We start from the raw sequence: 22,292 nt of genomic DNA on the forward strand, positions 1-22,292 counted from the left end.
TGGAGTATAGTGGCACAATCTCAGCTCACTGCAACCGCTGACTGCTGAGCTCAAGCAATTCTCCCACTTCAGCCTCCGGAACAGCTGGGACTACGGGTGCATGCCACCATACCCAGCTAAATTTTTTTGTATTTTTAGTAGAGATGGGGTTTCGCCATGTTGCCCAGGCTGAACTCCTGAGCTCAAGAGATCCACCCATCTCAGCCTCCCAAAGTGCTGGGATTACAGCTGTGAGCCACGGCTCCCAGCCCAAAAGCACTATTTTCTATTTCTTCTAACCATACAGAATATATTTATCAGAAGTCCATATGGGCCAGGTGCAGTGATTCACGCATGTAATCCCAGCTACTCGTGAGGCTGAGGTGGGAGGATCACTTGAGCCCAGGAGTGTAAGGCTGCAGTGAGCTAGGATCCCACCACTGCACTCCAGCCCGGGCAACAAAGTGAGACCCTGTCTCAAAAAAAAAAAGTCCATATGATGCAGAAAATAAGATTTTGCTATAATGCTTCATGTTCCCAAATATGCACAGTGAAAAACTTTTCATGAAATCAATTTTAAAAAACAAACACATGCAGCTTAAAGTCCTCATGGCTCAACTTACCGTCTTGTGACCGTTCTGGCAGGCAACATGCAGTGCTGTCTGCCCCATGGCATCCTCAACATCAACATCACTGACATGCTGCACAAGGTCATGGAGTAGTTCTGTCCGCCCATTCACAGCCAGCCAATGTATCTGTGAAGCCATTTAGTTACTTAACATTTGTGTAATAGTGTTTTATATAAAAACAGCAGATAAATAATGTTATTTCTCAGCTGGGCGTGATTTGCTCATGCAAATCTAAAGGTATTTTAAGTCCATGTAATGGTTTAAAACTAAAGGTATTTTAAGTCCATGTCATTTTTTTCCTTTTTTTAATTTGTTTAAGTTTTATTTACAGGTTTGGGGGTTTTTTAGAGTTGGGGTCTTGCTATGTTGTTCAGGTTGGACTCAAACTCCTGGGCTCAAGTGATCCTCCTGCCTCAGCCTCCTAAATAGCTGAAATTAGGTTTTATATGAGGAAAACTTCGGTATCAAGATGCAGATTACATTACCACAGATTTCAAAATCAAGAACTCAGTGGGGCTCCAAGTGGTGACTCACGTTTGTAATCCCAGCACTTTGGGAAGTTGAGGCAGGAGGATTGCTTGAAGCAACGAGTTCAAGATCAGCCTGGGCAATGTAGCAAGAACCTGTCTCTACAAAAAATTTAAAAATCAGCTGGGCAGCCGGGCACGGTAGCTCAAGCCTCTAATCCCGGAACTTTGGGAGGCAGAGGCAGGTGGACCACAAGGTCAGGAGATCAAGACCATCTGGGCCGACATGGTGAAACCTTGTCTCTACTAAAATACAAAAAATTAGCTGGACGTGGTGGTGCGTGCCTGTAATCCCAGCTACTTGGGAGGCTGAGGCAGGGGAATCACTTGAACCCAGGAGACGGCGGTTGCGGTGAGCTGAGATCGTGCCACTGCACTCCAGCCTGTCAACACAGTAACACTCTGTCTCAAAAAAAAAAAAATTAGCTGGCCATGGTGGAATACACCTATGGTCCTAGCTTCTCAGGATGCTAAGGTGGGAGGATCCCTTGAGCCCAGGAATTTGAGGCTATAATGAGCTATGATGGTGACACTGCACTCCTCCTACCTGTGTGACAGAATGACAACCTATCTCCAAAAAAAAAAAAAAATTGTTTTAAAATAACTCATAATGGTTCAAAACAGTAAGTATACTAAGCTCCCAATCATCAAATACCCTGCTTCTCAGATAATCCTGGACTCTATGCATAGTTTGTCTCTGGAGAAAAGGTGTTAGATATTTTTCTTTTCCCAGAAGCAAACGTAAGTTAAAAAGTAATTAACATAGCAATGCTATATTCCTTACTTCCTGTATTTTACAAGTAACACATGTATCTTACATAAATAAAAAAAGGAGGATAAAAAATATATAAAACACCTATAAGTCTACCACTCAAAGATAATCAATGTTAAAACTTTGGACTATGCTATCCATTAATTTTTCACATGATTTTTTTTTCATTAAAAAGAAAATCATGAAATCCCTGTTTTAAAATGGCAGGTTCAATCCATGCATCAGTCTCTACTTCTTCCCTAAACCCCACGGAAATGAGAGTAAAGAGTATTTCCTTAAAATACTAGATCCATAAAGATACAGAGGAGAGAACAGCAAGTTTTGGAAGCAAAGAAAGTAGATGATGCTTTTTATCTTGTCAGATTATACTTGTTGACTTGTCAGAATGCTACACCAGTATTAGAGAAACCCCCCAAAAAATGTGATTCAGATCACAGGACTCCCAAAAGGCTCAAGAATCAATAGTAAGTACCATGCACCTCTTGAAAAGAGGTTGAAAGTTTATTTAATAAGATTTAGAGCCTCATATGTCTACCCCTCCCCAACTGTGCAAGGCCAGTAATGGTCCCCACTCAATCAGATGGAATGCAAGAGGCTTGAAAACAGTCTCTACATAAGAGACAACAAGCACGTTGAACAAAGAATACCACACTAAAAAGGGGAGATTAAGTGCAAGTTTAAATATTGAATATTGATTTTACAAAGCATTCTTCTCTATCCAGCACGCAGACTGTTAACATCTTCCGGGCAGTTGGAAGAGTCTTCTCTGAGGAATATGACCAGCTCAAGAGTAAATGCCTAAAGAAATCGACACTGGAAAGGTCTAAGAGGCAAATGTCCAAGGAGATCATCCTACACTGAAGCCTCTAGTGAACAAAGCCTCACTCATGCTGACAGCCTTCAAATAGCTTTTTCCATTTCCACCAAACATCTGATAAACGCATCTAATTTGAAAGACAAACTACAAAATTTTGTTAAAGCAGAAAGTAGGGGGAGAAAGGAACCATGAATATTCAAGAAAAAACTATATTTAATACTGTCAGAGGGAGAACATACTGATTGCATCCCTGAAATGAGAAAAGGATACTATTTTTTGAAAGAGACAAGGAAAAAAAAACTCTTGGAAATTAATACTACGATAGAGACGTGCAAACTCAAAAGAAGAATTAGGAGATAATATTGAGGAAGTCTCCCTAAAAGCACAAAGAAAAGAAATGAGAAAAAGTAGGAAAATTAAAGGGCTAGTGTGAATAGGTCTAACATTTAAATAATAGGAGTTGGGGAAAAAACAAAACAGAGAAAAGACAGAAAAAGAAATCATGAAAGTAATAATTTATGAATATTTCTCATAAGTTCCCATTACATGAGTTTCCAGGTTGACAGGGTCTCAAGATTATCCAGCGAAATGGATAAAATAAATCCAAACCAAGACATAATAATCACAGGATTTTAGAACACTAAGGACAAAGTAGACTCTGTAAGTTTCTAGAGAGAAAAATCAAAACAGGTTTCATATAAAGAATCAAGAATCCAAATAGCACTAAACTTCAAAACAAAGCTAGAACACAATAAAGCAATGCTTTCAAAATTCTAAGGAAAAATGATGTCTTGTCTAGATTGTCAGCTAAACTGTCAATTACATAATCAGACTCAAAGACTCAAGTCATATCAAACATGCAAGGTGGCAACACATCTCCCATGCACACTCTCAGGAAACTCTCAGGGTTGTGCTCCATCAGAGTGACAAAATAGTTATCAGAAAAGATGGATATGAGACCCATATAACAAGAGAACCCAAAGCAAGAAAAAAGCAAAAGGAATCCCCAGATGATGAGACATTCCAAACAACTGTGTAGCAGACCTAGGTATCAACCAATCCAGCCAAGAGAGCACAGAAGTCTCCCTAAGAGACTCCTTCAAGACATAATCAAGCACATGAAAGGTACTGAATACATATTAAGAGGATATTTACAAAGCTGAGAGAGACCTTGGAATTGAATTAGTAAAAAGTTGTAAGAAAACTTTAAAGTAATAAAGTTGCAGTACGGCAAGAAACAAATACAAAAGACATACAAACTGCGAAGAAAGAAATAAAGGCCTGTCGCGGTGGCTCACACCTGTAATCCCAGCATTTTGGGAGGCCGAGGCGGGTGAATCACCGGAGGTCAGGAGTTCAAGACCAGCCTGGCCAACAAGGCGTAACCCCGTCTCTATTAAAAATACAAAAATCAGCTGGGCGTGGTGGCACACACCTGTAATCCCAGCTACTAGGGTGGCTAAGGCAGGAGAATTGCTTGAATCCAGGAGGCAGAGGTTGCAGTGAGCTGAGATTGCGCCACTGCACTGTAGCCTGGGTGACAGAGTGAGACTCTGTCTAAATAAATAAATAAACAAACAACTGTCTCTACGTGCAGACAACATGACTGTCTATGTAGAAAATCTCAAGCAATTTGCCCAAAGTCCCCCAGAACTAATAAGTGAGTGCAGCAAGATTGCAAAACCAAAAACCGATTGCATTTCCATCTGAACATGCATACACTCAAATTAAAAACACAAGGCCATTTATAATTATGCCAAAGAAAATGAAACAGTTATATGCTTACCAAAACACGCACAAAATCCCTACTGTGCTGTACAAAATTCTAATGAAAAAAATCAAAGACCTAAGTAAGTGTGCAGATATACTGTGTTTATGGATTAAAAGACTCAATCAACACAGTAAAGATAACAATTCTCCCCAAATTGACCTATCAGTTTAAAGCAACTCCAATCAAAATCCCAGCAAGGTTTTTTTGTAGACACAGACAAGTTTATTCTAAAATTTATATGGAAAGGCAAAGGAATCAGAATGGCTAACACAATCTTGACAAAGAAAAATAAAGTGAGAGGAATTATTCTACCTGGTATTAAGACTTACAGCTACAGTAATCGAGACAGTGTGGTATTAGCAGAGAGATTAGCAGAGACACACAGATCAGTGGAATGAATATAAAGTCCACAAGTGGGTCTACACAAATATGCCCAACTGATTTTTGAAACAGATGCAAAAGCAAATTCATGTAGGAAGGATAGCCTTTTCAACAAACAGTGCTAGTACTGGACATTCATAGGCAGAAAAAAAAAAGTAAACCTTGACCTAAGCCTCATAACTTATACAAACAGTAACTCAAAAGAGATCATAGACTTAAATGTAAAACACAGAAACATAAAACTTGTAGAAAAAAATATATGAGACAATCTTCAGGATTGAGTGCTAGGCAAAGAGTTCTTCATACCAAAAGCATGATCCATAATGAGAAAAACTGATCAATTTGACTTCAAAGTTAAAAAACTTTTGCTCTTCAAAAGACCCTCTTAACACCATTATTAGAAGCAGTACTGGAAGACCTAGCTAGAGCAATCAGGCAAAAGAAAGAAATAACGGACATTCAAATTAGAAAGAAAGATGCCAAATTATTCTTGTCTGCAGATGATATGATCTTGTATTTGGAAAAACTTAAGACTCCACCAAAAAACTGTTAGAACTGGTAAATAAGTACGTTGCAAAATACGAAATCAACATACAAAAATCAGTAGCATTCTGATGTCAGCAGCAAACAACCTGAAAAAGAAGTAAAGAAAGTAATCCCATTTATGACAGCTACAAATAAAATAAAATACCTAGGAATCAACTTAACCAAAGAAGTGAAAGATGTCTAAAAGAAAACTATAGAAAAAGATGCAAGAAACTGAAGAAGACACACACACAAAACGGAAAAATATTCCTAAGGGTTGGAAGAATCAATACTGTCAAAATGTCCATACTACTCAAAGCAATCTATAGATTCAATGTAATCTCTATCAAAATACCAATGACATTCTTCACAGAAACAGAAAAGATAATTCTAAAATTAAATGGAATCACAAAAGATCTAGAATAGCAAAAGCCATCCTGAGTAAAAAGATCAAAACTGGAGGAATATCATTACCTGACTTCAAATCATACTACAGAGCTATAGTAACCAAAACAGCATGTTACTGGTATAAAAACAGACACACAGACCAATGGGACAGAACAGAGAACCCAGAAATAAATCCGCACATCTACAGTGAACTCATTTTCTACAAAGGTGCCAAGAACACACATTGGAGGTAGGGACCATCTCTTCAATAAATGGTGTGGGAAAACTGGATATCCATACACAAAAGATGAAACTAGGCTCCTATAACTCTTGCCATATACAAAAATCAAATAAAAATTAATTAAAAACTTAAATCTAAGACATGAAACTACTAAAATAAAACACTGGGGAAACTCTCCAGGACATTGGTTTGGGCAAAGCTTTCTTGAGTAATACCCCTTGAGCAAATTTCTTGAGTAAATTTGCTTTTAAGTAAAAGCAAAAGTAACCAAAGCAAAAACGGACAAATAGGATCACTTCAAGTTAAAACACTTTTGCACAGGAAAGGAAAAAAATCAACAAAGTAAAGAAACAACCCATAGAATGGGAGAAAATAACTGCAAACTATCCAACTGACAAGGGATTAATAACCAGAATATATAAGGAACTCAAACAACTCCAAGGTAAAAAAAAAAAAATTTTTTTTTGATTAAAAAAAGAATGAAAGATCTGAGTAGACACTTCTCAAAAGCAGACATACAACTGGAAAACAGGTATATAAAAAGGTGCTCAACATCACTGATCATCAAAGAAATGCAAACCAAAACTACAATGAGGTATCATCTCACCCCTATTAAAATGGTTGATATCCAAAAGACAGGCAATAAGAAATGCTGGCAAGGACGTCAAGAAACAGGAACTGTCATATGCTGTTGGTGGGAATGTTAATTAGTATAGCCACTATGGAAAACAACTGCATTCCTGGACATTTATCCCAGAAAAACGAAAACTTACGTTAACACAAAAATGTGTACCCTGATGTTTTTAACAGCTTTACTCATAATAGCCTCAAACCAGAAGTGAACCAAATGTCTTTTAACAGGTGAATAGTCAAACAAATGGTGGTATATCCACTACTGGATGGAATACTATTCAGCATTATAAAGGAACAAACTATTGATAAGTATAACCTAGATAAGTCTCCAAGGAATGTGACAAACAAAAAAAGCCAATCCCCAAAGGTTCCATACAATATAGTTCTATCTCTGTAACATTCTTGAAATGACTAATGGAGAACAAATTAATGGTTGCTATAGGTCAGCCATGGGATGTGAAGGACAAAGGGAAAGGTATGGTTACAAAAGGGCAACATGACATATCTCTGTGGTGTTAGAAATGTTCAGAATATTGACTATGGTGGTGAAAACCTACCATGTACACAGGTAATAAAACTACACAGGTAACCTACACAGGTAATAAAAATGAATAGAACTTAAAATACATAAACGTACACACACACATACAATTAAAACTGAGGAAGGCCAGGCACGGTGGCTCACACCTGTAATCCCAGCATTTTGGAAGGCCAAGGCGGGTAGATGATCTGAGGTCAGGAGCTCAAGACCAGCCTGGCCAACATCGTGAAACCCCATCTCTACTAAAAATGCAAAAATTAGCTGGGCATGGTGACGCACACCTGTGGTCCCAGCTACTCGGGAGACTGAGGCAGGAGAATTGCTTGAACCCAGGAGGCGGAGGTTGCAGTGAGCTGAGATTGCACCACTGCACTCTAGCCTGGGCAACAGAGCGAGACTCTGTCTCAAAAAAATAAAATAAAATAAAACTGAGGAAATCTCAGTAAGACGGATTGTATCAATGTCCATGTCCTCACTGTAATATTATACTATAGTTTTGCAAAATGTTACCACTGGAGGAAACTCGGCAAAAAGTGCAGGGCATCTCTCTCTCTCTATTATTTCTTAGCACTGCATGTGAATCTACAATTATCTTAATTTCTAAAAAAAGACAATCATTAACTACAGGGAAAATAAAATGTTATGCAAGAAAGGAAAGCAACTATAACCAACTATTTGGCTTAACTATGAATAGTTTTCGTATACTCAAAAAAATAATAACACACAAAAATGATCTAACTAAAATTACAATAATTGTATTGGAGGGATACAAGGCTAATTTGCTTATACACCACAGGGTGGGAGGAGGGGCTGAAAAAGAGAACAATAGCCTCATCTTCCAGAAAGTCAACAGGTGATACCTAAAACCAAAAAACCAGGAAGTAGCATTTAGCATGCTATTTAGATATAGGGACAACATTTTAAAATCCATTAAAATAGCTGAGAGAGGCCCGGGCGCGGTGGCTCACACCTGTAATCCCAGCACTTTCGGTAGCCAAGGCGGGTGGATCACCTGAGGTCAGGAGTTCGAGATCAGCCTAGCTAACCTGGTAAAACCCCATCTCTATTAAAAATACAAAAAAAAGGCTGGGCGCGGTGGCTCACACCTGTAATCCCAGCACTTTGGGAGGCCGAGGCGGGCAGATCACCTGAGGTCAGGAGTTCAAGACCAGCCTGACCAACATGGAGAAACTCCGTCTCTACTAAAAATACAAAATTAGCCAGGCGTGGTGGCACATGCCTGAAATCCCAGCTACTCAGGAGGCTGAAGCAGGAGAATTGCTTGAACCCGGTAAGTGGAGGTTGCAGTGAGCCAAGACAGCACCATTGCACTCCAGCCTGGGCAACAAGAGTGAAACTCTGTCTCAAAAAAAATTAGCTGGGCGTGGTAGCAGGCGCCTATATTCCCAGCTACTCGGGAGGCTGAGGCAGGAGAATCACTTGAACCCGGGAGGTGGAAGTTGCAGTGAGCTGGGATTGCGCCATTGCACTCCAGCCTGGGCAACAGCGAGACTCTGTCTCAAAAAAAAAAAAAAAAAAAAAAAATAGCTGAGAGAAGTTGTTTAGGGAGTGGGAAGTTTGGAGGTTGGGGAGGAAGGCCAAGAGGCTGTTTTCTACAAGCCAGGTAGAATATTTGATTCTTTAAATACATACATGAATAATTTTGTTAAATAAAAATTTTATTTTTACAAATTTTCTATTCCACCTCCCTTAAAGTACAGGAAGGAAGGGAAGAAGTTAACAGAAAACATCTTATGCAATTAAAACAGATTATATTAACACTGAACCATCACGCCTAAACTGGTTAGTGTCCTAAGGAAAGATCTATGTCATTTCTAGGGTTTCATAACCCTCTGTTGCACGTACCGTGTCACTAAGCATCCTACGGCTATTCAGAATACAGTCTTTCCTTACAGAACAGGTGGTATTATATTATTAATACATAACAAAATCTGAATTTTTACAGGAATTGTAGATTCCATATAATAATCATGATTGAGTTTATTCTATAATAAGCCATTCAAAATTTTAGGAAAGTTGTTTTTCTATACCTCATTCCCCAATTTTTAATCATAAAGGCCTTGAAAACCAGCATGGTAAGTAAATATTCAATATTATTCTTTATTCAAAAATTAAAAGATTCAAAATATAAATACTATCAAAGGAATGTATAATTTAATAAATAAAACTTAACATTTTCTGCCATGATTTCAAAACAACTGCTCAACAGTAACATAATTCTATGTTATCTCTACTTCTAAAATTAATAATGCTCCATTAAATAATGACAATTTGGTTAAAACTTTGGGATTTCAACAATCTCTTCAGCAATATCCCATACCACCTCCATGTGATTCAAAAATATATAAACTTATTTTTGCAAAGAAAGTGGTATGGCAAAATGGCCAATACTACTTTATATAAAATATAAGTCTAATAATAGGACAAAGTGTTAACAGTAATTTTATCTTTGGGATGCAGAAGTGAAAGGACTGCTTGAGGCCAAGAGTTCAAGACTAGCCTGGGCATCAAAGCAGGAACCCACCTCTACAAAAAAATATAAAATATACTCGCCAAGGGTAGTGAGACACACCTATAGTCCCAGCTACTTGGAAGGATGATGCTGGATGATTTCTTGAGCCCAAGAGTTTGAGGTTGCAGTGAGCTATGATCATGCCACTGCACTGCAGCCTGGGTGACAGTGAGACCCTGTCTCTAAAAAAAGGTTTTATTGGCCGGGCACAGCGGCTCACACCTGTAATCCTAGCACTTTGGGAGGCCAGCAGGTGGATCACCTGAGGTCAGGGGTTCAAGACCAGCCTGGCCAACGTGGTGAAACCCCGTCTCTACTGAAAATACAAAAGTTTTTTTTTTTTAACCGTGATTATTTCAGAGTGCAAGGAATACAGGGAGTGCTCATTCCCTCTGTTACCTTTTTTCTTCCTTTCTGACTAGCTATCTAATTCTACAATGAACATATTAAAAGTATTTAAAAGAACATAATGAAAAACAGCTCTCCAAGAATGAACACATAACACACCTCAACAGAGATGCTCCTAACAAGTCCCTTAAAAGTCAGTGACAAAGGCTAGGGGAATAAGCTTCAAAATAAACAAAAGTCATAAACTTAAAAAGGAGAAGAGAGAAATATGGTAAGCCATAACTTATCTTAATATAGCTTAAAACTTTATCTCAAATCATTCTACACCTTCTTAATCCCTATAAAGAAGTAACACAGGCCAAGTGCGGTGGCTCACGCCTATAATCCCAGCACTTTGGGAGGCCGAGACAGGTGAATCACTTGAGGCCAGAAGTTAGAAACCAGCCTGGCCAACATGGTGAAACCCCACCTCTACTAAAAACATAAAAATTATCTGGACATGGTGGCGCATACCTGTAATCCCAGATACTTGGGTGGCTGAGGCACAAGAATCGCTGGAACCAGGAGGCAGAGATTGCAGTGAGCACAGATTAGACCACCTCACTCTAGCCTGAGTGACAGAGCGAGACTCTGTCTCAAAAAAAAGTAACTTGCAGAAACATTTGTACTACACTTTGCCTAACTGTCACATTCAATATCATTTTCTAAAACATACTTTTAAAACATCAGATGAAATTGATAGCACTTACTGCTGTAAGGCCTTCATTATTACAAATGTTGACATCAGCGCTATATTCTAATAATTTACTCATACATTTCTTCTGCCTGAAAAGAAAAAAGAGTCATGGATAACTGGTACTAAAAAAAAATATGCAGATGACATTAATTTACTGAAATATTAGCAACAATCAATAACAGCTGATGACATCATAACATCTTTATCTGTAATATCAAGCCATATCTGCAATATTTAAACAAACACTACTTGACGCAAGATACAAAACTGCTTCTATAACTCAAAGATAACAGGATAAAACAATGACACAGTCAGGTTTTCATATCATTGGGACAAATCACATTCAAACTGTAGAGAAGTTTCTAGTATTGACTAAGTTCATGAAATAGTAATATTCATTAGAAATATAACAAAATACAAGTCTAATGGAAGGGGAATGGATAGAGAAAAATGATGTCTCAACATTGTATCCTACATTCTTGACAGCGAAACATTTAAAAGATAACACTAAGATGTTACAAAACCATACTCAGAATATCAATAAAATGCATGTCTATGCATCCCTCTACTCACTGGAGGGTGAGGAGGGGGATGTAGAGATTCTTTTTTTTTATTTGTATTGTGGTAAAATACATATAAAATTTGCCATCATAACTTTTTTTTTTTTTTTGAGACAGAGTCTTGCCAGGCTGGAATGCAGTGGCACGATCTTGGTTGACTACAACATCTGCCTCCCGGGTTCAAGTGATTCTCCTGCCTCAGCCTTCCAAGTAACTGGGACTACAGGCGTGTGCCACCACGCCAGCTAATTTTTGTATGGGTTTTTTTTTTTTTTTTTTTTTTTTTCTGAGATGGAGCTGCGCTCTTGTTGCCCAGGCTGGAGTGCAGTGGCGGATCTTTGCTCACTGCAACCTCCGCCTCCCAGGTTCAAGTGATTCTCCTGCCTCAGCCTCCCAAGCAGCTAGGATTTCAGGCACATGCCACCATGCCCAGCTAATTTTGTATTTTTAGTAGAAACGGGGTTTCACCATGTGGGCCAGGATGGTCTTGATCTCTTGACCTCGTGATCTGCCCGCCTAGGTCTCCCAAAGTGCAGGGATTACAGGCGTGAGCCACCACGGTGGTCCATCATAAACATTTTTTGTTTTTTGAGACGGAGTTTCACTCTTTGTTGCCCAGGCTGGAGTGCAGTGATGCGATCTCAGCTCACTGCAACCTCCGCCTCCCAGGTTCAAGCAATTCTTCTGTCTCAGCCTCCCGAGTAGCTGGGATTACAGACATGCACCATCACGCCAGGCTAATTTTTGTGTATTTTAGTAAAGACAGGGTTTCACCATGTTGGACAGGCTGGTCTCGAACTCCTGACATCAGGTGATCCACCCCCACCTCAGCCTCCCAAAGTGCTGGGATTACAGGCGTGAGCCACTGCACCCAGCCTCCATCACAACCTTTTTTTTTTTTTTTGAGACAGAGTTTCACTTTTGTTGCCCAGGCTGGAGTGCAATGGCACAATTTAGGCTCACTGCAACCTCTGCCTCCTGGGTTCAAGCAATTCTCCTGCCTTAGCCTCCCAAGTAGCTGGGATTACAGGCGCCCGCCACCATACCCAGCTAATTTTTCGTATTTTCAGTAGAGACTGGGTTTCACCACGTTGGCCAGGCTCATCTTGAACTCCTGACCTCAGGCAATCCGCCTGCCTCAGCCTCCCTAAGTGCTGGGATTACAGGCGTGAGCCACCACGCCCGGCCCCCATCACAACCATTTTTAAGTGTATAGTTCACTGGTAAATAGTCCAGTGAGTAAACAGTAATACATACAATACAGTGTGTATATGTTAAATACATATGTATTGTATACATATTATATAATAAATATAGTAGTAATATAATATGAGGTTGGTGCAAAAGTAATGGTGGTTTTTGCCATTACTTTGAATGGCAGAGTATATACTATACATGAATATATTACTATTTATTCAACTAGATCATAAACATCTTCATACCATGGATCATATCATATTTCTTTAATCAACTCAGTAGTAAGCATAGCCAGGCTCATAGTAGCTCTCAATAAAACTTTGATTATTAATATTCAATCTTGTAAGTCAATAGCTAAAATTCTCATTGATTGAATAAAACTTTTTAGAAAAAAACAACTGACAAGTTACTTTTCTTGCTTTTTATACTTGTAATGAAGTTAAATATCACTTAAAATCATCATTATAATCAAAGAAACTGAAGAAAATAAAGCTCTAGGTAAACTTTTTTTTTTTTTTTTTTGAGACAGAGTCTCACTCTGTCGCCCAGGCTGGAGTACAGTGGCACGATCTCAGCTCACTGCAAGCTCCTCCTCCCAGGTTCACGCCATTCTCCTGCCTCGGCCTCCTGAGTAGCTGGGACTACAGGCACCCGCCACCATGCCTGGCTAATTTTTTGTATTTTTAGTAGAGAAGGGGTTTCACCGTGTTAGCCAGGATGGTCTCGATCTCCTAACCTCGTGATCCGCCCACCTCGGCCACCCAAAGTGCTGGGATTACAGGCTTGAGCCACCACACCCAGCCAACTCTGGGTAAACTTTTAAGATAAAACATTTACAAAGTTCCTTTATCTAACACACTGTTAGGAAAACCTTAATAAATATTCAATAATCATGAGACCACAAACCAGATAGTCCCATTAAAACAAATACATTGTTTAAATGTGTGTTCGTGTGTCTATACCTATATGGGTGGATTTCTAAAACCTTTCAGAAGCCTATTATGGACCACTGGCCTAAGCCAATAATGCCAAAATAAATCATTAGGTAGGAATGAGCCAGGGAAATAGGCCCAAAAAAGTGTTTATGGTAGGGGTTGTTGAAGAAAAGCAGTAATCTATAATGCTTCCCCTTCCAAAAATGAATTGCAAAAGGTACAGGGAATGTAGGAGAGAAATATATCCTATCTTTCTATTGAACAACCATTATTACTATTTTCCAGGGTCTGAATAAGTCATATCAACCCAATAAATAAGTAGCTATTTTGCTAACAGAACTAAAATATTATGTAACACATGGGCCCTACCCTTTATGAGCTCATAATCACCTAAAAAATAAAGAAAAACTCTTCTTTCAAAACTGACCAAAACACAACCTAAAAACACACAATAATTTTAAAGCCTCTCCTTTTAACATTCTCACATAAGCATGAGCAATGCTGAATCCCCCTGTACAAGGAAGCAACTATATTCCTGCTCAGATATTGCACCAATTATAGGGAGCTTATGGCAACCCAAATTACACAGGGACCAGTCACCCAAGTGCTCTGTGGAAGCTTAATAGGGCTTCTTTTGGAAAGGAGGACAATCCAATACAGCACTAATGGCAAAGAGAAAAATGCTAAAGCAAGCCAAGAGAAATATAGCAGCCATCTGATGACAGCTGAGGGAACAAAACAAAAAGCTGGCCCCAAAACGCAGATTGACCAACAAAATGGGAAGAACTCTACTATGACTTCTACTTCAGTATGGATAAATGTGAACTCATAAAGAAATTACAGTAAAAAGCTATTTCTGAAAACATCAGCCACTACAGGAAGTACTCAAGTCACTTAGCAAACATTGAGCACCTCTAAGTTGTAAAAGGCTTCCACTCAATAAATAATAAAAACCAAAATATTTAAGTATTGAATATCACGAGTAATCTTTATAGAAACAGAAAGGCATCCAAATTAAAGAGAGGGTCATGAATTCTTTTTATTCCTTTTCTTCTTGCTGAATGGCTATGTGAATCATGTAATATCTGCCATATTTCTTCACCTTCAAAATGTAATGGTCTTCAATCACTGTTGACAGAAAGAGTGATCAAAACTATTTCTTTTCTCTGTGCCACTTTATTTGTTTCTGGAAAACAGTACATGAAAATTCTTTTCAGCAGACCAAGAACATCCTGCCTTTCAAGTCTAAGACTTATTTCTTGCTCCTCACACTTAAGTCTTATGACTAAGTCGCCTACTGAAATGACAGCGGAGTTTTTATCCCTGCTCTGCACTAATCTCTCCTTTCATTAACATAGTTGTTGAAACAGAGTACTATGATATTTTTCTACATGTAACCTTTTCAAGACCTTGGTCAATACCCCATCAACACATGGGATAATGTACCTAGACCTGAGATCAATTCAGCAAGGGAATGAATGATTTACTCTATGACCTTGGGTGTGACACATTACAAGATACCTAACATGGCTAATTATAAAAACAACTGTTTAATCAGCACATTGTTACCTATGAGAACACTGGACAATTAAACTGGCTCACATGCTAAATCAGGAAATGGAGCAGATCAGCAAGAGTCAAAGGACTATGCCCTTCCCCTGTCCAACCTAGGCAACACTATTGTTGTCTTTTTTGCTCTGTTTTAATCTTTATACGCAAAAATTTGGCCTCGGATTGATGTAATGGGAAATTTTTAGCTCCATATCCATCTTATTAGGCAGCCAACTCAAATATCTAGAAGCACAGTTGAGAATAGGTAACAAAATATCTTCAAGAGTAATTAAAAAAAAAAAAAGACACAATGCATTTGTATACCGTGTCCATAGAGAAGTTTTTTGGGGTTTTTTTTGTTGTTTTTGTTGTTTTGAGACAGAGTTTCCCTCTGTTGTCCAGGCTGGAATGCAATGGCGCAATCTCCACTCACTGCAACCTAGCTCTCCCGGGCACTCAAGCGACCGTCATGCCTCAGCCTCCCAGGCTCAAGCAATTTTCATGCCTCAGCCTCCTAAGTAGCTAAGATTACAGGCATGTGCCACCATGCCTGGATTATTTTTGTATTTTTAGTAGAGACAGGGTTTCGCCACGTTGGTCAGACTGGTCTCAAACTCCTGACTTCAGATGATCCGCCCGCCTTGGCCTCCCGAAAGGCTGGGATTACAGGCCTGGACTCCATAAAGAAGTTTTACAGTGTTTCAAAGTGTTCAGGCCGGGTGCGGTGGCTCACGCCTGTAATCCCAGCACTTTGGGAGGCCGAGGTGGGCAGATCACCTGAGGTCAGGAAATCGAGACCATCCTGGCCAACATGGTGAAACCCCGTCTCTACTAAAAATACAAAAATTAGCTGGGCGTGGTGGCACATGCCTGTAATCCCAGCTACTCAGGAGGCTGAGGCAGGAGAATCACTTGAACTCGGGAGATAGAGGTTGCAGCGAGCCGAGACTGTGCCACTGCACTCCAGCCTGGTGACGAAGTGAGACCCCATCTCAAAAAAAAAAAAAAAAGAGTTTATAAAATATAAGTTCTTCAAGTCCTGAATCAAAAAATACTTATTTTCATTTTAAACATAATTCCAATCATTTTGGTCTGATTTCTCAGACTAAATAAAAACTAATGTTAGCACTAAAAGGAGTAAACTACCCTAGTATCTAGGAAGATTACTCTGGTACAGCTCATTCACAATAATCACAAATAAACTGTGTACAATATATTAAGTCTGTGTATAATTCCATTAATAAAATTAGCTAAACAAGCAATTTGCAAAATGAGCCATGGAGTTAGGAGTGGCAAAAGATTAGCAGAAAAAAAGCCCACTAAAATAGAGATGAAAATTATGCTTTTCAGAAAATACAACGTCACTATAATACAAGTAATAATGAACTTCCACATATAATATTTTCAAGAAGAAAATTAGTGAGAATCTAATAAATTAGTAAATATGATAGCTATTTTTAAATTGAATATAATGACCCCAGATCCACTATAAAGAAGAACAATATGATCAATAATATCTTTAAGAGACCAAAAAAATATAGAAAATAAAATATGCACCATTATTGTAGTTTTTCCCAAGGTAAATATCAGGGGTGCGGGAGGAATCATCAAACGAAGGCAAAGTGCCTTGAATAACTGATAATACAACTTAAGCCACTTAAGAAAACTAAATAGTTACCCATTTCTTGCTGCCAAATGAAGGGGTGTACAGCCTGAAATATCTTGATAGTTAGGATTTGCTCCTTTCTTTAACAGCAAAACCAAGCATTCCACCGATCCACAACTAAAACAATATTAAAAGACAGTTCAGATACATTCAACATACAGCCATACTTGATGTAGTTTAATTAAAAAACAAAATATTCTATTAAACACAATTTTCTTTTTGTTTTTCAGACAGAGTCTTGCTCTGTCGCCCACGCTGGAGTGCAGTGGCACCATCACAGTTCACTGTAGCCTTGACCTCCTGGGCTCAAGCAATCCTCCCACCTCAGCCTCCCAAGTAGCTGGGACTTACAGGCATGAGCCACCACAATTGGGTAATTTTTTTTTTTTTTTTCTGTAGAGAAGATACCTCATTATGTTGCCCAGGCTGATTTCAAACTCCTGAACTCAAGCAATCCTCCTACCTCAGCCTCCCAAAGTGCTGGGATTACAGGTGTGAGCCACCATGCCTGGCCTTAAACACATTTTTTTTTTTTTCTTGAGACAGAGTCTCGCATGTCACCCAGGCTGGAGTGCAGTGGTGTGATCTCAGCTCACTGCAAGTTCCGCCTCCCGGGTTCACGCCATTCTCCTGCCTCAGCCTCCCGAGTAGCTGGGACTACAGGCACCTGCCACCATGCCAGGCTACTTTTTTTTGTATTTTTAGCAGAGACGGGGTTTCACCGTGTTAGCCAGGATGGTCTCAATCTCCTGACCTCAAGATCCGCCCGCCTCGGCCTCCCAAAGTGCTAGGGTTACAGGCGTGAGCCACCACGCCCGGCCATTTTTTTTTTTTTTTTTTTTGAGACAGAGTCTTGCTGTGTCACCCAGGCTGGAAAGCAGTGGCACAATCTTGGCTCACTGCAACCTCAGCCTCCAGGGTTCAAGCAATTCTCCTGCCTCAGCCTCCCAAGTAGCTGGGATTACAGGCGCACGCCATCACGCCGAGCTGATTTTTGTATTTTTAGTAGAGATGGGGTTTCACCATGTTGGCGAGGCTGGTCTCGAACTCCTGACCTCAAGTGATCTACCCACCTCAGCCTCCAAAAGTGCTTGGATTACAGGTGTGAGCTCCTGTGCATGGCCTTTTAAACACATTATTTTAACCTATAATTTGATTTAACTTCTGACACAAATAGTAAACATTCTCTACTTTCAAGATGGTCCATTCTACTATGAAAATTATAAAGTATTTGAGAAATTCAAATACTTCAAAGAAACCATATGATACTTTCAACTTTCTGGCCTTTCATAAGCCAAATTATTCATGAACAATTAATTTCAACACATCTACCTAAATCCTGAAAAGAGGATAGGTACCAATTAGTTAACTGATTGATTACATACCAGGAGACTGTAGATAAAAATCATTCTCCCACCTATGTAAAAAATATAAAGCCAATGACTTCATCTGCAGACAGCATATAAAATCTCATATTGCTGGGATAAAAAGAAAATTTTGGTGAACTGTACCAGTAAGTACATCCAGGAAAGACAATCTCCATGTCTAACCTACTCTCATCTGATATAAAACAAAGACAAGAGGGACATGAGATTTACATACAATCCCAAAGTTAACAGTTTATAGAGACAGAACGGATAGCACACCACGCCCTCAAACAGGATAAAGAACTACTCAGCTGTCTGTTCTCATCTCTCTCCAGAAATATTGTGTGACAATGCTTTTCAAAGCTTACTGATCCTTGCCCTAGATCAGAGTTTAACTCAAAATATCTTTAGTCTTACTTTGCTGCAATGTGAAGCAAGCTTCTTTTCACACGTCCGAACGCATAATTGACATCAAATTTTGAATTTGATAGTAGTTCAGAAACAGACCTATGCCAAAATAAAAATGAGGAATCAACGTGTAAAAAAAAGTTTTTAAAAACATAATAAATCAAGTTAACAACTCTTTAGCTGCTCTGTTTGTTTGTTTGTTGAGACGAGTCTTGCTCTGTCACCAGGCTGGAGTACAGTGGCGAGATCTTGGCTCACTGCAACCTCCACCTCCCTGGTTCAAGCAATTCTCCTGCCTCAGCCTCCCGAGTAGCCAGGACTACAGGCGCATGCCACTACACCCGGCTAATTTTTGTATTTTTAGTAGAGAGGGGGTTTCACCAAGTTGGCCAAGATGGTCTCAATCTCTTGACCTCGTGATCTGCCTGCCTCGGTCTCCCGAAGTGCTGGGATTACAGGCGTGAGCCACCCCTTCCGGCCTAGCTATTCTTACTGATTCTTCAGGTTTTGTCCCACACCCACCACAAAATACTGCACTATTCTCTTAGTATGTTAGCCAGCTCAGTATCATCCAAAAACCAAACGCCTTGACCAATAAGCTGGTGCTGAAGGTTTCCTCATCTGCCACTTGGATAATCCTATGTTACCTGCTCTTAGGACACACAACAGACTAAGCTGGCTTTAGCTTTCCTTAGATTCTTGAGAAACAAAGGGTGGAGGCCTGGCTGCTCCCCTTGCCAAAAGTTGAGCCTAGCTATATTAATTTTGGCCAAATAAAGAAAATCAGACAAAAAACATTTTTTAATTATACCAGGTAGGAAATTTAAAACAAAAAAAAAATTTTAAACTTGTTTCAAAATAGTTTCTCTTTACATTCTTCTTCTTATATCAAAAAATTCAATGGCTAGCCATGGCAGAGCTGACTGGTGTAAGTGTAAAGACCCCCTCACAAAGCCAAATAATTGTATTTCATATATGGCCCTGTAAAAGAATGTCAACACTACATCAATAAAAGGAACACAAAAGTAAGTAGCACATAAGGGAAATAAGTTGTCCCTCAGCCATAATCTTCTACTATAAAGATCAGTAGTGACCTCTAAAAGAAATCATGACAATGTATTTTTCTATGTCAGTGACCAACCAAATACTTAATATTTCAATATTCATTAAGAAAATCTATCATAAAATTTTACAGCTCATATAGATCTTGGAAAATCTTATTCCTTATTTCACACACACAAAATTATAACAGAAAAGTTAAATAACTTGCCCAGAACAATATCTATGTCCAAACTCTGTGTGTGTGTGTGTGTGTGTGTGTGTGTGTGTGCGCGCGCGTGCGCGGGCATGCAGTACACATTTAGAACAATGTATGCTTCTTAAAAAGGAAAAATTTTTGAAACAAGCACTCACCTGTGTTGATCAGCCATAACCATTGGCATTAATGTATAAACAGCAGTTTCATTATCTGAGTAAAAAAAAACAGAAAGAGTTCATTTATCCCCTACTTTGTCCAAGGGGTGATACTTAAGATTAGTTTAGAATTTTCCTAACTCTATACAAAAAGCGAAAAGGTGAGGAAGAAGGAGGAAAGAATAATACAGAATACCAGAGGTATTTCAGAATTTACGATAGTGCAGAATCTTTCATCCCCTCCATTGCTTATTCCTTTTACATCATTACAAAAGAGCTTAGCTTCTGGATGTAAAAGGAAAATTAAAGACTGATTCTTCAGAAGGTTTTGTCCCATTATCCACCAAAAAACAATTCTCTAAGTGTAGTATGGTAGCCCACGCATCATCATCCAAAAACCTTTCTGTAGCTTTAACAATTGAAATTTCTTTTACTTCCAAAGAGGTATTTATAGGCATCATGTTTTATCATACTTACATGTAGTTTGGGGGAATTTTAAATATATATGGATATTAAATATATATATGCTAAAATAATTTTAAAACCTTAAATATACACAATACTGGCTTCTTGTCAATATTATTACAAAAGAAATTAGTTTAGAAGCTTTTATGAAAGAGCACTGAAGTCTTCATTGTACTTACCACTTTACTCACAACATTTTTATTCATACGTGCTATGGTTTGAATGCATCTACCAAAAGTTCATGTGTTGGAAATTTGGTTGCTATTATGGCAGTGTGCAGAGGTGACGCTTTGGGGAGGCAATTGAGCCATGAGGGCTCCTCTTTCATGACTGGATTAATTCTGTTAATCCAGGAGTGGGTTAGTTATAGTGAAGTTCAGCACCCTTCCTCTCTCACCGTTCTGCCTTCCACCATGGGATGACTCTTACTCGATGCTGGTGCCACACTGTTGGACTTCCCAGCTTCCAGAACTGTGAGAAATACATTTGTTTTCTTTAGAAATTATCCAATCTGTGGTATTGTTGTATCAGCAGAAAACAGGCTAAGAGAGACCCTTTACACAATAAATTCACAAAAACATGACCCAAAGGTTAAAAATCAACATCTATGATGCCATATTATACTTATGTACATTTTAGCTAGTGTTTTGAATTGATTTTTATATATTACTAAGGGTCATTTCTCAATTCAATGTATTTTGGAGGTTTATGTTTTTTAATAAATTATTTACAAAGATGAAACCCTGACAACCCCCACTCAGCCCTTTAAAAGTTAATGCTGATGCTCAGTTAATAGGTTAAAGTTTAAGGAGAAACAGGATATTTACACAGTATCAAGTACCTCTCAAAAATATTAACTAATTACAAAGGAAAAAGAAAATTTATAGTGAAGAACCCAGCAGACACTATCTTAATCAACTGACAAAGGGTAACATCACCAAAAATAATATATGCTCAATATCATATAGTTCCTGATATGATCCACTGAAAAGGACACATCACTTTTGCAGTACAGCAGTCCCCACTTATCCACAGGGGATACATTCCAAGACCCCAAGTCAATGCCTAAAACCATGGATAGTACCAAACCCTATGTATATGATTTTTTTCCCTACATGATAAAGTTTAATTTATAAATTGGGCACAGTAAGAGATTAACAACAATAAATAATAAATTAGGACAATTATAACACTATACTGTAAAAAAAGTTATGTCAATGTGGTCTCTCTCCCTCTCTCTCAAAATATTGTGCTGTGCCTCCCGCAACTGAAACCTTGGAAAGCAAAGCTGCAGATAAGGGTGGACTACTGTTCTTGCCAAAAATGCATAACTTCAATCTAATCATGAGAAAATGTCAGAAAAGCCCAAATTAAAAGGGAATTCCACAAAACACCTGATCGGTCCTCTTTAAAAGTCTCACGACCGTTAAACACAAAGAAAAACTAAAGAACTATCACAGTTTGGAGGAGACTAAAGAAACATAACTAAAGGCAATGTGGTATCCTGAATTGGATCCTTAAATGACATTAGTGGGAAAGCTGGTGAAATTTTAACAAACTCTGTAGTACAGTTAATAGTGTACACAAATGTTAATTTCTTATTTTTGACAACTGTACTGTGGTTGTACAAGATGTTAACCTTAGGGAAAGGTGAGTGAAAGTTACATGGGAGGAACTCTGGGCTATTCATATAAGTTTTCTGTAAGTTTAAAATTACTTTAAAAAATACTTTTTTTAAAAGGAGGAGGAACTGTCATACATTAAGAGTCTTAAGAGACACATCAACCATACGTAATATGTAGTCCTTATCTGGATAGTGATTCAAAAAAAAAAAACTGTAAAAGGACATTTTTGAGACAATTTTTGAGATGAGGACAAACTGTATATGGACTTGGTATTTTATTTCAAGA

General features: G+C 38.6%; 1 protein-coding gene across 15 annotated transcripts in view; it reads right to left on the minus strand.

The window, feature by feature from the left end:
- HACE1 (HECT domain and ankyrin repeat containing E3 ubiquitin protein ligase 1) overlaps window positions 1–22,292 on the minus strand; it is a 135,164-nt gene that overhangs the window by 107,674 nt on the left and 5,198 nt on the right. For 7 of the 15 annotated variants that reach the window (XR_008680980.2, XM_019030126.4, XM_055391233.2 and 4 more), the window contains exons 2-6: window positions 19,918–19,972; window positions 18,514–18,603; window positions 16,742–16,846; window positions 10,834–10,909; window positions 603–734 (exon numbers count right to left, since the gene is read on the minus strand). Coding sequence is in view for 14 of the 15 variants with exons in the window: in XM_019030126.4 (XP_018885671.1) it covers window positions 603–734; window positions 10,834–10,909; window positions 16,742–16,846; window positions 18,514–18,603; window positions 19,918–19,972 (458 nt within the window). In the remaining variant the exon portion in view is untranslated. Of the gene's footprint in view, window positions 1–602; window positions 735–10,833; window positions 10,910–16,741; window positions 16,847–18,513; window positions 18,604–19,917; window positions 19,973–20,779; window positions 20,862–22,292 lie in introns of those variants that run through there. The other 8 variants (XM_004044479.5, XM_055391238.2, XM_063707796.1 and 5 more) reach the window with 4 other exon arrangements.

The sequence above is a fragment of the Gorilla gorilla genome, chromosome 5 (assembly GCF_029281585.2).
Source record: "Gorilla gorilla gorilla isolate KB3781 chromosome 5, NHGRI_mGorGor1-v2.1_pri, whole genome shotgun sequence".
Lineage (NCBI taxonomy): Eukaryota > Metazoa > Chordata > Mammalia > Primates > Hominidae > Gorilla > Gorilla gorilla.